At 37.8% G+C, this 18,260-nt stretch overlaps 2 protein-coding genes across 2 annotated transcripts in view; both read left to right on the forward strand.

Annotated features, from left to right (window-relative positions):
• The first annotated feature begins 347 nt into the window (after positions 1–347).
• On the forward strand, positions 348–6,303 carry srd5a1 (steroid-5-alpha-reductase, alpha polypeptide 1 (3-oxo-5 alpha-steroid delta 4-dehydrogenase alpha 1)). Its single transcript, XM_046843649.1, has 5 exons — positions 348–777; positions 2,140–2,306; positions 2,625–2,726; positions 3,529–3,679; positions 5,039–6,303. Exons 1-5 carry the CDS (start codon positions 458–460, stop codon positions 5,103–5,105), a joined length of 807 nt encoding a protein of 268 aa, XP_046699605.1. The 5' UTR covers positions 348–457; the 3' UTR covers positions 5,106–6,303.
• Positions 6,304–9,322: 3,019 nt separating this feature from the next.
• Positions 9,323–18,260, forward strand: part of tent4a (terminal nucleotidyltransferase 4A) — a 15,022-nt gene continuing 6,084 nt past the window's right edge. Inside the window, 7 exon segments of the mRNA XM_046843712.1 lie at positions 9,323–10,425; positions 12,562–12,685; positions 13,952–13,998; positions 14,889–15,009; positions 15,116–15,223; positions 16,322–16,450; positions 17,503–17,716. Of these exon segments, the coding sequence (XP_046699668.1) occupies positions 9,587–10,425; positions 12,562–12,685; positions 13,952–13,998; positions 14,889–15,009; positions 15,116–15,223; positions 16,322–16,450; positions 17,503–17,716 (1,582 nt within the window). The 5' untranslated portion in view covers positions 9,323–9,586.

Raw genomic sequence — 18,260 nt, forward strand, 5'->3', positions numbered from 1 at the left:
TAATTAGTGATTGTGGGAGTAGTAGTAGTAGTAGTAGTAGTAGAAAAAATATTTTCAAGTATATAACAGCAACAATTTTAAATTAAATATAAAATAATAATCAATGTAAAACGTGGCGGATTTATAAACATTAAACACAAATAATATTATTTTGCAGAACATAAAGTAGTACAGTCATTTTCTCGATATAAATATTCGTAAATTATGCAATAAATATGCTGCGTGGCTTAGAAATAAGAAAAATGCCCAACGCGTTCATCCTATTGGTCCATTTCTGAATACAAGTCCCGCCTACCACGTGTTGATTGGTGGAAAAATGCGGAGCAAGGAAAGGAGGAGGAGCCATGTGCTCCTAGGTAGACATGTCTGCGGTTTGATCAAACGGAAGCAATACAAATCGTTGTTATCGATACTATCGCGATAAACTACAGTAATTTGAGGTGCTCTTAATACTTTTATGGAGTTCATGGACAGTATTGTGGAGATGCTGTTTACCTCCTCGGAGGAGGAACTTTATATTTTGGACTGTCTCTCATATTTAATGATGCTCTTGGCTCTTCTGACAGGTTTGACTTTGCTCTTTGAGAATGTACCTTACGGCAGGTACACCTCGAGTAAATATGGGTTTCCGGTGAATGTTAAAGTGGCTTGGTTTGTTCAGGAGCTCCCTGCTTTGCTTGTGCCTGTGGGTTTAATATTCTGGGCTTCAGCCTTGAAGATATCACACCTACCTAACCAGCTTCTTCTATGCATGTACTTTTGCCATTATGTTCAAAGGTAAGAGGTGGTGGAATTTCATTACACATATTTTCATTCATTCATTTATGCACTTGAGCCAATTCACCCATTCATTCAGGTCAGGAGTTTATCCCAGTCAGGGTTGTAGTGGATCCACAGCTTATACTGGGAATACTGGGTGAAAGGCAGGAATTACCCCCTGGATGGGACGCATGAAGATCTTTCATACACTTTTTTATACACAGGGGCAATTTTATAGTCACCAGTGCACCCGCTAGGAAACCAGAGAACCTGAGGAAACTCAAGATCCTGTCCTTTCACAAACAAAGTTCTGCACATAATGCATATAAAAAAAACTTTCAAAAAGGTTTATTTCATAATTGTTAAATCCAGAACATATTATGCAGTGTTAATATTGTTATATTATATTTTATTTAATTATAACACCTAACATTGATCCAATAATTATTATAATATTTGGCCTTTTTTTTATTATAAATGCATATTTTTATTGTATGGTGGCCACTTAGATACTGGGATTGTTGGTGTTGCAAAAAAAAGGAAAAAAAAAAAGAAAAAAAATTTATAATTATAAATATATATAAATTTATATTTTTGTATTTATATATATATATATATATATATATATATATATATATATATATATATATATATATATATTATTATTATTATTATTATTATTATTTTATTTATTTATTTATTTATTTTTATCCCAGGTCAATGCTGGGCCCTTGAGCAAGGCCCTTAACGCTCATCTGTAAGAGTTTGCTCTGGATAAGCGTGTCTGCCAAAAATGTATATACTTTTTCTTCATTTTGCACTAATTTGTGTTGTTTATAGGTTTTTTTATGGTGCATAATCACAATCGCACATTATTTGTCACATACATACATATACAGTAATCATCCGCTTTACTGCGGTTCGAATCTGGCGCCCCCCGTTTTTTCACGGAATTGCATTATGCCACATAAATAATTCGTTTTGCTGATTTTTGCTGCTCTCTCACGGAGAGCACGATAGATTAAAAAAACTTTTTTTATTGAGTTTTATGTTGAGATAATAAAATGTATTAATAAAGTAAAATGTAAATACAGTACACTACTGTATTCTTAAAATTTATAGCATTTATGCAGTGGTGTCCGTTTATCATTTTTTTTGTTTGTTTTGGCGGCGGTTTTGGAATGTAATTTGTAACACCGCAATAAACAGAGGATTACTGTACACCCATAAACAGACAAGATTGTGTCAAATGGAAAGATCTTAAACTTTGGATTATTCACTGAGATTATCCTGACTACAGTCTGTAATGTTCTACATGCAGATTATTCCATAAAACCCGATAAAATCTGATTTCTTGTATTTTTTTGTTTTTCTATTCAGGTCACTCGTATATCCGTTTTTAATCCGAGGAGGAAAGCCTACACCGTTTGCATCATTTGCTCTGGCATTTGTCTTTTGCATTTATAACGGATATCTGCAAGTGAGATACCTGAGCCAGTATGCAGACTTCCCTCAGGGTTGGGTTTCCCATCCCTGCTTTATCACAGGTGGGTAACGGAGTAAGGAGCCTCTTTTTACACGTACTGTCTGAAAGAGCGGTGCGGTGATGCATAAAACAGAGGACAGATGAGTCCTGATATCTACACTGCTGGTCACCGGGTGAACGTCTGTACTAATCCTACATGACTGGACATTGTTATTGATATTATTTTATTTATTGAATTACGCTTTAACTAATCATCTCACACCTCTGGCAATCTGATTAGATTGTATTTTATTCTCTGAGGCACAAACCTCATTTATCACTGTGATCTGCGTCTGATGAGGGTCATGTGATGGATTTGTAATCGGTCGTTTTCATGCAGGCTCCTGTCTGTGGCTTCTTGGATGGATAATTAACCTTCATTCTGACCAAATTCTGAGGAACCTGCGCAGTCCAGGAGAAACGGACTACAAGATACCCAGAGGTTAGAGAGAGTTGCTCGATCACACCCACATAGCATAAGACAATTTTTAGCTATAATCAAAAAAATAATAATAGAATGTTAAAATAACAATCAGTTAATTAAAGAATCTTCTCACCACATTATATATGAATAATTAAAACGAATACATGATTCCGTATTACAGAATTCAAAAGACTTGTCTAATAGTTGAATTCAATGATCCTTGAATGATCGTTTTATTTATAATTTACAAAATGAGTTACAGTAATCTTCCGCTTTACCGCGGTTCGAATCTGGCGCCCCTTCAGGTTTATCAAGGAATTGCATTTGCCACATAACTCATTAATTTGGCTGATTTTATCGCGGAGAGCACGATAGACCAAAAAACTTATGGGGAATTTTATGTTAAAGTAATACAATTTATCAATAAAAATATAATTAATGATTATAAAATGAAGTAAAATTTTAATACAGTACAGTACTGTATGCATAAAATAGCATTTTTCGGGGTGGCGTCCGTTTTTTCGAGGGTGGTTTTTGAGCGTAACCAACATGATAAACGGGGATTACTGTATTTAGCAGGGACAAAGGGGGACAAATTTCTAGCTATCTATTGCTACACAGAGAATAACGGCTATATAATAAATCTACCTTTATATATAATAAATCGTGGTGTTTATAGTGTATCACTTTAGCTTACAGGCATCATTGTTAGATTGTTGTTTAGTGATGGAACAACTGCTACTAATCATTCTTAGAATAGTGCAGCACTGTGGTATAGGTATATTTATTGTGTACTGAAATGACAGTATGTCATCTCTAGGTGGCGTGTTCGAGTATGTGTCCGGTGCGAATTTTCTGGGTGAGATTGTGGAATGGGCTGGATTCGCTCTGGCCGCTCACTCTGTCCACAGCTTCGCCTTCGCTTTCTTCACCTTCATCGTTCTCTCCAGCCGGGCTATCTCCCACCACAAGTAAGATAAACTTGTATGCGGGTTTTTCCTGGTTACCTTACATTCACTATAGCATGTGATGTAGCGACAAGCAAATGTTCCCCTTTTACCTTTTTCTTGCACTATATTGCCAAAAGTATTGGGTCACCTGGTCATAAGTATTGGATGTATATATTATATATATTTAAGCAGTTTCCTCCACTCTTCTGGGAAGATGTTCTACTAGATTTTGGTGTGTGCTTATGGATATTTGTGTTCATCAGCCACAAGGGTGTTACGAAACGCAGGTTCTGATGTAGGTGAGGAAACCTGGGGTGCAGTCAGCGTTCACATTCATCCCAAAGGTGTTCAGTAGAGATGAGATCAGAGCTCTATAGCAGACCAACCAAGATCTTGTACACCAGATCTTCAAGGAGCTCACTTTGTGCACAGGGGCATTGCCATGCTGGAACAGGTTTGGGTTTCCAAGTTCAAGTGAATGTAAATTTTATTATAGCGCCATCTAAAGACGTCCTGTACAATTGAGAGCCTTCAGATTTGTGGTAACAGTTTGGAAAAGAACCACATATAGCAGGAAAGGTCAGGTGACCCAACACTTTCGGCATTATAGTGTGTATGTGTATATATATATATATATATATATATATATATATATATATATATATATATATATATATATATAAAATTAATTTATTTATATATATACTTCTGATATACAGCATCCTATTACATATAATGTAATTCTATATATAATATACACCAATGTACATTATACAGACAACAAATTGGGACACCTGACTATTTCCAGCCATATGGGTTTCTTCCCCGAACTGTTACCTCAAAGCTGAAGGCACACAATTGTATAGGATGCCTTTGGATGCGTTACCATGAAATTTTCCCTTCACTTGAACTAGTAGACCCAAACCTAAGATCTAAAAGATCTTGACCTCAACATTATTGGAGCACTGACGGCACCCCAGGCCTCTTCACCTCACCTACATCACTACCTGACTTTACTAACACTCTTATAGCTGAATAAGTTATGAATATAGTGGAGGATCTTCCCAGGATAGAGGTTCAGAGTGGAGGTTATTATAACAGCAAATGGGCATGTGGAATGGGATGTTCAAAAAACACATCCCAATCTAATGGTCAGGTGTCCACGTAATTTTTTTTGTGTAGTTGTTAAATGACATTACAATGAAAATCCAACTCGAAACCATCTAATATGATTACTTATAGATAACTGTTTCTTTCAAATTTATAGGCTTTTGTAATATTTGGTGATACAGTTTATGATTTTGAATAGTATATTAGTTAAATGCTGTTTTGCAGCCTCTGTTCATGTCAACATTTACTTTTATCCATTTTATCCTACAGGTGGTATCTCAAGAAATTTGAGGACTACCCCAAATCAAGAAAAGCTCTGATTCCATTTGTGTTGTGAAGAAATAAGAATATAAAACTCATTGACTGTTTGCGACCGAAAACACTGCAGAAATGTAATCATTTGAGAATCACTACAGGCACAGAGCCCAAATTAATATCGATGAACTCGCACAACAAAAACCTTATTACAATCCTAAATTCATTGTAGCCTCTTTCTCATTCGGGTGAGTAATACCCTTAACACTGTCAAATCGGGAAAAAAAAAGTTTTAACACAAGTTAGGAAACTAATTCTTCTCAAAAAGATTAACTTTTTTTTTTTTTTTTTTTTACAATTTACATTACAAAAAATCTGTGTGAAATTAAGTTTGTCTCTCAACGGTGACATCCTCTAAATCTCTGATGTCGTTATCACATAAATGAGGATGGGTTCCATTTTGAGTCTTGTTCCTCTCAAGGTTTCTTCTTCATACCAGGTAGTTTTTTTCTTTACCACTGTTGACACTGGCTTTCTCATTAGGAATAAAATTATAGGGTCTAATTTTAAACATTTTAAATGTATTGTAATTTTTATTACTTAATACAAAATACATACGTTATTACGATTATTTCGATTTGTTTTAGTGTATTTTTTATTGTTTATTTGATAGTATTTATAGCTCATACATCATTATGAGATATGCGTATTCAATAACGAACACAGTAACAATTTACGAACAAATTCCTGGTACGAACGTTTGTTTGGAACGTAATTTGTCCGTAAGGTGAAGAGCGTCTGTATTTCAAGAACATAGATTAAAAAGTGTTATAAAAATTTATCTTTTGCAGATTGCTAGCAGAAGAAGAAAAACTTTGGTCCTGCTTTTCAAAATAATATATTGATAGGGTTTGTCAAAGCACAGGTCCTCAAAGCCGTTAGGACTTGTGGACTGAGGCAGGTTGTGTTCACCTCATTGACCGGAGGTTTGCTTCATTCCCATGACAGATATAGTGTATTGGGTATTCTCCAATATCTATGCTAATTGTGTGTGTCTCAGTTCATTGCAGTTCAACATAACATGGCATCTCGCTAGCATTTTATAGGCTTATTACCACTTTTTTGAACGGTTGAGGCACTTGCCCAGTTTGGAACCTCCTCTTGTACTAGCTCTCTGTGTGATGCTGCAGAAAAATGGGTATCTCTGCTATCTTGTGACATCTTCAGCTAAGAGTTGAGAAGTTACATGTTTTTGAATAAACTTTAAATATGTGTTGCCAGAGCTTTGCCCAGGTTTTCTTCCCAAGATCATATCAATGAGTTTTGTTAAAATGTTTACTGAAGCCTGTCATTAAGCATAAACCTACTGAAAATATCCTGCTGTACCCAATATGTGGCCTACAGTATTTTTACGGTCGTATAAATTTTAATATATGGATTTAAACAGGCTTAATGTAAAGCCTGGACTATTACAAGCCAGATGTTTTGCAGGTGTTCTACACTGTGTTTCTATGCATTTTGAAAATTCTCTAATATTATTATCGTTTGAAGCCTATGCTCACTCGATAGGATTCTAGGAATTATTTTTATGTGGTGGTTTTATGGTTTTGAAGGAGGCTTTATGCAGGCAGAAGGTTATTCCAAAACAATGAGATGTTAAAGAATGGGGAATTGCAGTAACACGCAAGATTAACGGTATAAACATGAATGAGACAAGTAATTAGGTTGAGCTCGCTGTTGTTGACAAATCTCGCTCTGTTTAGTATTTGATGAATGGGAAATAAATGTTAATGAATTTGTTGAATAATTTTGAACTAGACAGAAAATAAAGCAAATTAAATCATTTTAATGGTGACATAAAGGAGGTCTTTTCTCCATCATCCTATAAAAGAAACGGATTGGCAGATTCCATTCGTCTCTCATGCCAGCACTGTTTGACTTGGGGACCCTCTGAGATGGAAAAGCATGAACAGGCGGGATTAATTCATCTGGAGAAGAGCAGATCTTGTCTCTGCTGGTGTGTTAACCTAATATACAGGGTGGATGAAAATTAAGTAGGCAATGTTTAATGAGTATAGAACCTGGCAACCTTATTTATACCTCATGAATGGCCTCCAAGACGTCCAGATCTCACTCCATGATTGTTTTTCCTGTGGGGCTACGCAAAGGAGGAGGTGTACAGGACAAAGCCTCGCACATTTGAGAACTTCAGGGGGTTCTCAGCAATATCCCAAAAGACTTTCTTCAGAAGACATTTAATTCCCTGCAGTTTGAGGAAACTGTTTGATGCCACTGGTGCCTAAGTTCACATTTAAAGATTTGCTTGAATTTTCCTGTATAATAATGTACATGTACAGTTTGTTACAATAAATTTGTCCTATCAAAGAACTTATTATTGTCATTTCAACCATATATAGCTGACTCAGCACACAGTAAAATTAGATGTTTTTTTTCCAGAACCCTGGTGCTACATAAAACAACATAGAGCTACTTAACAGAACATAGAGCTAAGGTCTAAAATATGTTGTCCTTGCCACAACCCAGTGCAAACAGTGCAAGACAAAAGACCACAGCAATACAAGACAGTGTGGGACAGATACTTCAAAACACATAATATAATAAACCTACTGTATAATATAACTATTTTTAAGGTTAAGGTTTAGTATTTATAACTACACCTAAAGACATTGTATTAATTAGCAATACTTATGTCAAATGAGTGTCCTAGTAAACTCATGGGTGTGGTTAAATCTTGGTGAGACTCAAGATATAAATGTCCGACCAATTTGATTTTGTGAGGACGTTTGGCTGTTCTCTAAAAGTAGAACTTATTAAAAAACAATTAAAAATACAATTAATACCATGTAAATGGAGGGTCCCTCATGAGGATATTTAAACTGTGTGTGTGTGTGTGTGTGTGTGTGTGTGTGTGTGTGTGTGTGTGTGTGTGTGTGTGTGTTTGTTTAGTGTTTAGTGTTTTTTGTTTAAATCTTGGTGAGGATCAAGATTATTTGGCCAATTTGATTTTGTAAGGACATTTTGACTGGATATTTGAGGTTATGATTAGAGAAAGGCAGACATTGTATTAAATAGCATCTTTGTCATGTGAAATGCAGGTCCTAGTGTGTGTTTTTAAATATGGATACAACTTTTGTGAGGACATTTGACTGTTCTCTACCAGGCAAAAAAAAAAAAAAGGTTAAAAATAATTACTATGTAAGTGTGGGTTTGTGTGTGTGTGTGTGTGTGTGTGTGTGTGTGTGTGCGTGTTTAAATCTTGGTGAGGATCAAGATTATTTAGCCGATTCGATATTGTAATGACATTTGAGGTTATGATTAGAGAAGTGCAGACATTGTATTGAATAGCATCTTTATCATGTTAATTGCAAGTCCTTAGTGTGTATTTTGAAATCTTGATGAGACTTTTGTGAGGACATTTGACTGTTCTCTACCAGGCAAAAAAAAAAAGGTCAAAAATAATTACTATGTAAGTGTGTGTGTGTGTGTGTGTGTGTGTGTGCGCGTGTTTAAATCTTGGTGAGGATCAAGATTATTTAGTCAATTTGATATTGTAAGGACATTTGACTGGATATTTGAGGTTATGATTAGAGAAGTGTAGACATTGTTTTAAATAGCATCTTTATCATATCAGGTCCTAGTGTGTGTTTTGAATCTTGGTGAGACTTTGTGAGGACATTTGACTGTTCTCTAATGGAAAACTTGGTTAGAAATAATTACTATGTGTGTGTGTGTGTGTGTGTGTGTTTAAATCTTGATGAGGATCAAGATTATTTAGTCAATTCGATATTGTAAGGACATTTGACTGGATATTTGAGGTTATGATTAGAGAAGTGTAGACATTGTATTAAATAGCATCTTTATCATATCAGGTCCTAGTGTGTGTTTTGAATCTTGGTGAGACTTTTGTGAGGACATTTGACTGTTTTCTAAAAGGAAAACTTGGTTAGAAATAATTACTATGTAAGTGTGTGTGTGTGTGTGTGTGTGTGTGTGTGTGTGTGTGTGTTTAAATGTTGGTGAGGATCAAGATTATTTGGCCAATTCGATATTTTAAGGATATTTGAGGTTATGATTAGAGAAGTGCAGACATTGTATTAAATAGCATCTTTATCATGTCAGGTCCTAGTGTGTGTTTTAAAATGTTGGTGAGACCTTTGTGAGGACATTTGACTGTTCTTTACAAGGAAAACTTGGTAAGAAATAATTACTATGTAAGTGTGTGTATGTGTGTTTAAGGCTGCTCGTGCTTGCTGTGGGACTCCTTAGGCTTGCTAAATAGGAGTGATGGGAGGTCGCCATATTGAATCCGCTCTCTCCCAAGCCGACAGGAGGGAACAGAGCCCTGATTGGTCTTCAGATTTCGGCTCCTCTCCTGTACTGAGCTCCACGTTCTTCTTCTTCATGTAACCGCGTGTCCAGGTAAAAGAAAACCGCTTTCGGTCTATAGGACGTTTTAGGAAGACTCAAGAGAACTGGGTGTGTTTTCTCCTGACTGGACAAGCTCGCTATGCTACAGTAGGCTAGTGGGATTTTTTTTTTTGAATGGATCCGAGGGTCGCCTGGATTCAGCCGGAACAGAAAGGACCCGCTAATGCGTTATGGATGCATGTGTGGGAGACATCTCAGGGAATCCGGACTAACTCTGCTCACCATCATCGCCAAGATCAAGAGCTGTGTGTCAACGCTGAGCTTTGCGACGTGTGTAATAAAACCCAGGGGAAAGATGCGTGCGGCGAGCCCGGGTCTTCATCCAGCACCCACCATCCGCCTCGTCTTCCTCCTCCTTCCTCCTCATCATCTTCATCTTCTCACCAGGGCAACGCGAACAAAACGAACATCCGCAGCTCCTTCGCGACGCTATCGATGAACAATAATAATAACGTTAGCGCAATGACACCTCCTCCAAACCCTGGTGAGATGTCACCCAAGGAGCACGGTTCCCCGAGGATGGACTCCTCCTTCTCCTCCTCCTCCTCCTCATCCGCCATAAGGGCTACCGAGACCAACACCAACCGCCTGTGTTTCACGCTGAGCGATCTGAACAGCGTCTACCAGAATCACCTTCGCGATCACTGTCACTACCACAGTCGTCATCATCTTAACCACCATCTTCAGAACGATCTTCATCACGATCATCAGCAGCAACAGCCGGATTTCCAGCAGAACTGCATGAAGCGCAATCCAGGATTCAGCAAATACAACCACCATCACCATCATCTTCACAATCATCTTCATCATCTTCATCATCACCCGGGTCGGAGGAAAAATGAAAATAAAGCGAGTACTTACGGGATCAACTATCTTCTGTCCACCTGGAGCAACGCTAACCACAGTCCTGTTACACTGTGGAGAACCAGGACCTACAGCCCAGGACTCATCGGGTGAGTGTTTACTGCAGTCCCCTTCCTCATCACCTGCTTATTCTATTGACTTGCTGATGTTTTGTATTTTGTTTACTTGTTTAGATGTTATTATTTACGTGATTAGCTTTGCACGTGAGCCGGTTAGCCGAACCAGATTAGCTGTCAGTTTTTAGAGAATTCACTGGATGTAAATGGACCTTTTTTTGTTATATATATATTTAAAGGCCAATGTGTGAATAAATAAATATACAAAGAACCCAAAAAAACGTAAAATGTCAAATAAATAAATAAAATACTACATGCTAGTAACGCTAACTCCAAGCTAACTGGCTAATTTCTACTTTATATGGACCTATATGGATATATTTATAGGACCATATATATATATATGTGTGTGTGTGTGTGTGTGTGTGTGTGTGTGTGTATGTATAAAAAATGTGTTACAAGCAGGTAAATATTTTTTGGTACATTTGGCTTATTTGTATATTTTAAAGCAATTGAAATTCTTAAATTTAAGGTCAATATACATCTATTTACCAAAAACATAAAAAAAATTGGAGACACATATTATATGGTCCTATACTGTATTATAGGGGTGTAACGGTACACAAAATTCCCGGTACGTACCTCGGTTTTTAAATCACGGTACAGTAAAACCCTGTTGTACGAGCATAATTCGTTCGTGAAAATTGCTCGTAGGTCCATTTTTCTCGTACGTTCGAACCGATTTTCCCCATAAGAACAAATGTAAAAGCGATTTAATCCGTTCCGAGATCTCATCGATCGCATTTTTCTGCACTTATAAAAATCTGTAGCCTATTTTAACAAATAAATACGCCGCAAATTACCGTACGGTAAACATAATTTAACACAGCCTATGTGGTAGTGGTTGATTGCGAGTGTGAGACGCACAACACGCTCGTAACCTTCTTGGTTACCATGGTAATTCTATTTACTTTTTCACAGCACCATTACTGAATTTCTTGGGAGACATTTTTCAAGATTTGTAGTGAAATAAAAATATAACACTAAAAAACGTTACGTTTTTGCTGCAAATTTTATTCTCGTATTTCTTTGTATAATGGGATACTGGACCTCATCGTAGATTAAACCCAATACGATCTTAAGAAAGAAAAAAGGCGGTCAAGACGATGAGATGTCATTACGTGTTTTATTTTTTTTTTTTTCACCTTACACTCAACATTGATGCGACAATCCAATCGCTGAACCAAGTACCAAACTGCTTCGGTGCAGGAATTTCGGTACGACAGTCTTGACCACCTTTTTTTTTCTTAAGATCGTATTGGGTTTAATCTTCAATAAAGTCCAGATTTCCATCATACAAAGAAATACTGGAATAAAATTCGTTTCTAACAAGGACATCCTGTTTAACACTTTAAGCTTCCGTCTATTAAACGAATTCAACTCAAGCCCTATTTGGACTGGATTAGTTTAACATGGGAAGACATTCCTATCTGCCAGTTCGTCAGGAAAATGTACCATAGACCAATTTTCTGTAATTGTGTGCATTAGGATTATAGTGGATTTTTGTTATTTATGCAGATCGCTATCTTATTTCCTATTTGCTTAAGTTTAAGATCTGTAAATTTGACGTGATCGGTTCAAATGAACGATGTAGGAATATTGCGCCTTTTACACGTTAACGTCACCCAAGTTTGCCACCGTTCACCATATATAAGGGTTTAACCCGTGTTTAAGACGTGCACAGCTGGACCGGACGAGCGGATTTTTGGGAATGGTTCAAATCCAAGGAGGAGATGGCAACGGACTTGGGTTTTCCTTTTTCGATCTGTTCCTGGTTTCATGGATCATTAATCATAAAAACGTTTTTTCTTTTTTTTTTTTTTTTACATTGAGATTAGAGTGAACACGTGCATTCCACATGTACGTGGAAAACACCATTTGATGCGTTTTGACCCATATTTAAAAAGTAGTTTTTATTTTTTTTTAAACCAGATGTGTTCGCTGATTTTTTCATAACCAGATGTGCTCGTTTGTGTTTCTTAATTATTTTTAAACTCAGAGGTTTGTATTCGCAGCATCTGTATCTTTTTAGATGAAAAGCGCAGCGCTGTAATAGCGGATGGATTTTCATTCGTGGCCTGATTTCTGTTCTTTCTCCATTCGCCCAAGGCTTCACGAGGAGATTATAGACTTCTACAACTTCATGTCTCCTCGACCCGAAGAGGCCACCATGAGGCAAGAGGTAGTCGACCGAATCGAGTCGGTCATCAAGGAGCTGTGGCCAAGTGCTGACGTGAGCAAAATGACCGGTTCCTTAAAGCTTTACTTTGTATACAGTCTTGCGTTATAGCGTCAGATGATGTATATTTATTTTGTATTAAATTTTTTTTTTTGCTGAATGCCTTATTTACTTTTTTTAAGGAAGAGACTGCTTTCATGTGATTGGGGTGTGCCGTTATAGGAAAATAATCCACAACAGGCTACTGTGAAGCGAAGCAGCTTTTCTGCTGAAGTGTTTTTTTTCCCCAATTAATACAATTATTACATTTTGGATTTGAGCAACACCATACACTATATGCACAAAAGTACTGGGACACCTGGCGTTTCCATCTGTATGTGGTTCTTCTCCAAACTGGTACCACAAAGTTTGGCACACAGTGTGTAGGTTTCAGTAGCATGCCATTTTCCACACACTTGAACTAGAAGATCCAAACCTGTTCCAGCATGACGGTGCTCCTGTCCACAAAACAAGCTCCATGAGTTATTTTTCTATAGAGCTCTGACCTCAACCCTATTGAACACCTTTGTGTTGAACGTGATAACTGACTTCACCCCAGGATTCCTCATCTGGTGGAACATCTCCCCGAAAGAGTAGAGGTTATATATTTTCAGAAATTTATGGTTACATTTATTTTCATATCATTTGGCAGATGCCCTTATCCAGAGCGACTTATCTCATTCCTACTACTGAGAATTTGAGGGTTATGGGGCTCAAGGGTATGGGCGCTTAGTGGCGCTGGGATTTGAACTCATGACCTTCTGCTCAGGCGTCCCACATCTTAACCTCTAAGCTCACCACCAGTAATTATATTGTGTTTCTTTTTGTTAAATGGCAACCCATTTTTTCTGTTTCGTTTAAAAGCTTTTGTTCAAACACGTTTGTTTGTGTGAATTCATCTAATGGTTCTCGGAAATGAGCGCAACCAGAAGGATTCTAGCTAACAGTCCGGAGCAGCCGCATTCAATTAGAGCTCGGAGCTGAGAAACATATTTGGAGTGATTTATTTTTTTTGATTTCTTAAATACCGTAAGTTTTCATTCTGTCTCGCCAGACGTCTTGAGTTTCATCCATGTTCTCAGTTGAATGTCGCAAAAGCTAGTTCTTGTGCATTAAACATTAGATGAAAACCTTCTGGTTGCACCAAAACAGCTGGCTATAAGGTGCTTCTTTATTCGGTCTGAAGGATATATAAGTAGTAGAAAAGCAGCTTTTAATCATTAATCCAGAAGTCTGAATTTTGTGATGGTAAGATTCTCTTACGTCTCTCCGTTTGCCCAGGTTCAGATATTCGGCAGCTTTAGCACTGGACTCTACCTCCCAACCAGGTAAGTTAGCGAGTCCGTCCGTCCGTCCGTCTGTCCGTCTGTCTGTCTGTCTGTCTGTCTGTCTATTAGGGTGCAACAAAATATTGGTACACGTAAGTATCGCGATATTGTATTTGGCGATACTGTCTCAATTTTCAAAAGCGCAAAACCGTTATAAAATGTTTGTTTGTTTCCATTTATTTCCTGGGGGCGTTGGTTAAAAAGCGATTAGTGGTATAACGTCCGCTGATGCAATAGCAGTAAATATGTGTGCGGACGGCATTATAATTTGTTTACCTGTGGTTTGTTATGTTAAAATGGCACTAAAAATCTCAGGAGCAACATGTGCTGTTTGTGAATGCACTTTGTACAGAGCTTAATTTGTGGTTTAAAGAACAGTGCTATACAGTATATGCCTGAAAGTGCAGGATATGCAGGTCTTGTCTGTCTGTCTGTCTGTCTGTCTGTCTGTCTGTCTGTCTTCACTCTGGAGTTAATATAATTAAATACGCAGCTTGTCTCGTCTCCCAGAAAGCAAAAATCCTCTCTCCTGAGGAAAGTTACATATCCTGACATTGGAGACTCCTTTCCTGACTCTTAAATAAACACTTCCATATAAAAACCTTCATCATATTGATGATTCTATATTGTTGTTTTAATGTTTATGGATTTTCTTCTAGTACATTTGATGGCTTTTCCTATTTTCAAGCACTGCTTTGGTGTATTTAATTGAATTTATTTTTTGGTTTAATGTGGTTTCTTGACCCCTTAGCAATAACGTCATGGTGCATCATGGTATATAAACCTTGATTGGTCTGGTTGTCCAGCAAACACTCACTTGGACTGTCTGGTCTAGTATCTTGCTGCTGTAACATCTCTGAAAGGGTTAATCTGGGTTGTGTACTGTGCAGTGACATTGACTTGGTGGTGTTTGGGAAATGGGACAGACCGCCCCTGCAGCAGTTGGAGCAGGCCCTCCGGAAAAATAACGTGGCCGAGCCATTCTCTATCAAAGTACTCGACAAAGCTACGGTGAGAGACACACTTTCACCACTAGGGGCAGCGCTTACGGTTTAACATGGATTGGGTTTCTCCTGACTGGTTCTCTTAACAGTTTTTTTTTTTTTTTTTTACGCAGGTACCAATTATTAAACTGACCGATCAGGAAACAGATGTCAAAGTGGACATCAGTTTTAACGTAGAGACTGGAGTTAAAGCTGCCCGTTTCATCAAGGATTACGTGAAGGTAAATTTAAATGTATTTCCTCCTCAATTATTTTATTCTGCAAAGCGCCCAAGTACTAAATGACAATTTATCAAGGCAGAGGCTCTAAAGTGCTTAATTTTAAATTTGCGTATTCGTGGTTCGACCGTGTTCCCACTTCCTTCATTGACATGTCGGTTTAATGGTTTCCTCGCACAGAGTGATGGACGAGCGTTTTATTCCTTTATTCTCTTCAGTCGTTCTCATCCAATCCTTCTACTCGCACACACAGGGTTGCGGAGAGCCGGAAAACTTTTTATGGGAACGTCGTGTTGGGGATTTTGAACATATTTCAAGTTGAAAACTTACCAGGAATTTATAGGAGTTTTATGGGAATTCATTGGAAATTTTGGGAAATGTGTATAAGCTGTATTATTTATGCAAACATATTCATATTCATTATAAATCATGTGCAAGCATAAATATCAACATTTTGTTTGGTCATAAACTGTGTGCATGAGATGAATTAGATTCCCATTTTATTCCCAGGATTTCCTGTTCATGCCCAGGGAAAGTCTCCGGTCTTGAAAACTCCTTTTACAGATTCCAAAGCTTGAACGTTCATGCTAATACCACCGTCAGCTACGCAGCGTTAGTCGCATATTGTGTTCGATTGTCTGTTTGTGTAACATGGTGAGACTGGGCGTGTAGCATCATGGTTTGTGTGAGGCAAGATTATAGAATGTAGCCTGTGGATTTTCTTATTCGTCATTACTGACTCTGTTTTCTTTGAAATGCATACCATAACCTCATTCTGTCGTTCCTCGTAGCACTCGGCTCGCTTCTCGGGCAGTGTTAACAGGTAGAGTTTGACTTGAAGCATTAGCAAACCCGCTGGCAGTTTGCTAGAATTTTCCCAGTACACAGTCTAGAAGAGGAATAAGCGTACAATGAGCTGTACGTTGTGTCTGAATTATTTTCCCCGTGCCGTTTTTTCCGTCGTCGCACCTCTTCTGGTCTGAGTCCGAGCCAATACGTTCCTGCTGCTTCAAACAGATGGCTCGGTCTCGTGTTAAATAAGCCTCTTCTACAGTGTGTGTGTTCATTTTTCTGAAGCGTCTTTTTTCTTCTCCTTGGCAGAAGTATACCGTGCTGCCTTACTTGATTTTCGTGCTGAAGCAGTTCCTCCTGCAGAGGGATCTGAACGAGGTGTTTACTGGAGGCATCAGCTCCTACAGCCTCATCCTGATGGTCATCAGCTTCCTGCAGGTCGGTGCAAGGTGTATAAAAGACCTGAAGGGGGTGGGGTTCATTTATGTAAAATCTATTATGATAGGGGTGTCTAGTAGACTTCCACAGATTTAGCTCGATAGCTAGGTTGGATCGTACTTGTCAATACCCGAGTAATCAAACTTTTAATATGGATACTGGATTAAAAAAAACATGTAAAATGGTACTGAAAAAAAAAAAAAAACTAATTTAATTTCAATTAAATGTAATTGTATAAATAATTAATTATAAATAATCTCGTGTGTAAAAACAAACGGCACGTGGCGTCAGTGATTTGCCTCTAGAGGCCGCTCTCGTAATGACCTTTTCAGCTGTTTCAGCAACGAACGCAAGCCGGAAAAACTATGGATTTTTGACGATAATTCCAGCAATCAACTATTGGTGCTGAATAATCGGCAAAACCCATGACCCCTAGTTTCTAGTAGTTTATTAGTTACTTATTGTTCAATCATAAGAGCATTAAAAACTAACAATATCGTGTTTGTTTTTTTGTTTTTTTAAGACAAAGTATGTGGACACCTGATGATCAAACCTATTTGTATTTATTTTTGTATATTTATATAATAAAAAAAAATTATAAATAATAAATGTAGAGCACTCCGTGCAGCGCGCAGTTTAATGTGTAAAAACAAACAGCACATGGTGTCAGTGCTACTATCGTAAAGACAGCTGACTTTTTTTTTTCCCGCTCCAGCAACGGATGTAAACTGGAAAAACTATCTCAGTGCAAATCCATCTGCAAAACCGCTGGTCGACCTCTACATTACACTTTGTGGTAACCGTTTGAGGAAGAATCGCATATGGGTATAAAGGTCATGCGTCTGCATACGTTTGGCCATAATAGTTGGTGTTGGAAATTGACTTGGGTGTTCTCCAATGCTTCATAATTACCACACTCAAAAAACTTTTTCATCCTTTCCAGTCATATCCAAACTCTCAGTAATTGTGTATATAGACATTATTCAGGAAAATCAGGCTTGCACCAAGAAGCATTACGTCAGTCACTAACCAATCGGCTCTTCTTGTTATAGCTCCACCCCCGAATCGACGCCAGAACTCCCAACACCAACCTCGGCATTCTGCTCATCGAGTTTTTCGAGCTGTACGGCCGCCATTTCAACTACCTGAAAACGGGCATCAGGATAAAGAACGGCGGTGCCTACATGGCCAAAGAGGACATCATGAAAGCCATGAGCAATGGCTACAGGCCGTCCATGCTTTGCATCGAGGACCCTCTTCTTCCAGGTGCTAAATTTAAAACTCATGTTTGCGCCAAATATCAGTAACCTTCGTTACACCACAGCAAGAATTTATACCATTAATTTTTTTTTTTTTTTTTTTCCTCTCTTAAAATACACCATGCCAGATGGTCTACAGCAAACACACACACACACACACCATGCTATGTAATTGCGATGTTTCGCATCATTGACCCTTGTTCAGCACGTGTATGCTTTTGTTAATTCAATGTTTATAAGTGGAAGAAAAAAATGATCTGGGAAAGTATGAACTCTCAGAAATTTATCTCGTGAGAAAAATCTTCACGAGGATCGTGAAACCCTGATAGACACCCGATAGATGAATAATAAACGTTATACAGACATTTTACAACTATAGACGTGTGTAAGAGAATGTTAAAATGTTCAACATGAGTAAACAGTGAATGAGGATAAATCCTAGGATGAGCACGAAGCAGTTTTTATGATTATAGCAAAACTTCCATCGATCAGGCAAACCATGATGACCACCTTCCTAATATCGTGTCCTGACCCATCCAAGACTGTTCTAG

Source organism: Silurus meridionalis, chromosome 29, assembly GCF_014805685.1.
Source record: "Silurus meridionalis isolate SWU-2019-XX chromosome 29, ASM1480568v1, whole genome shotgun sequence".
Classification (NCBI taxonomy): Eukaryota; Metazoa; Chordata; class Actinopteri; order Siluriformes; family Siluridae; genus Silurus; species Silurus meridionalis.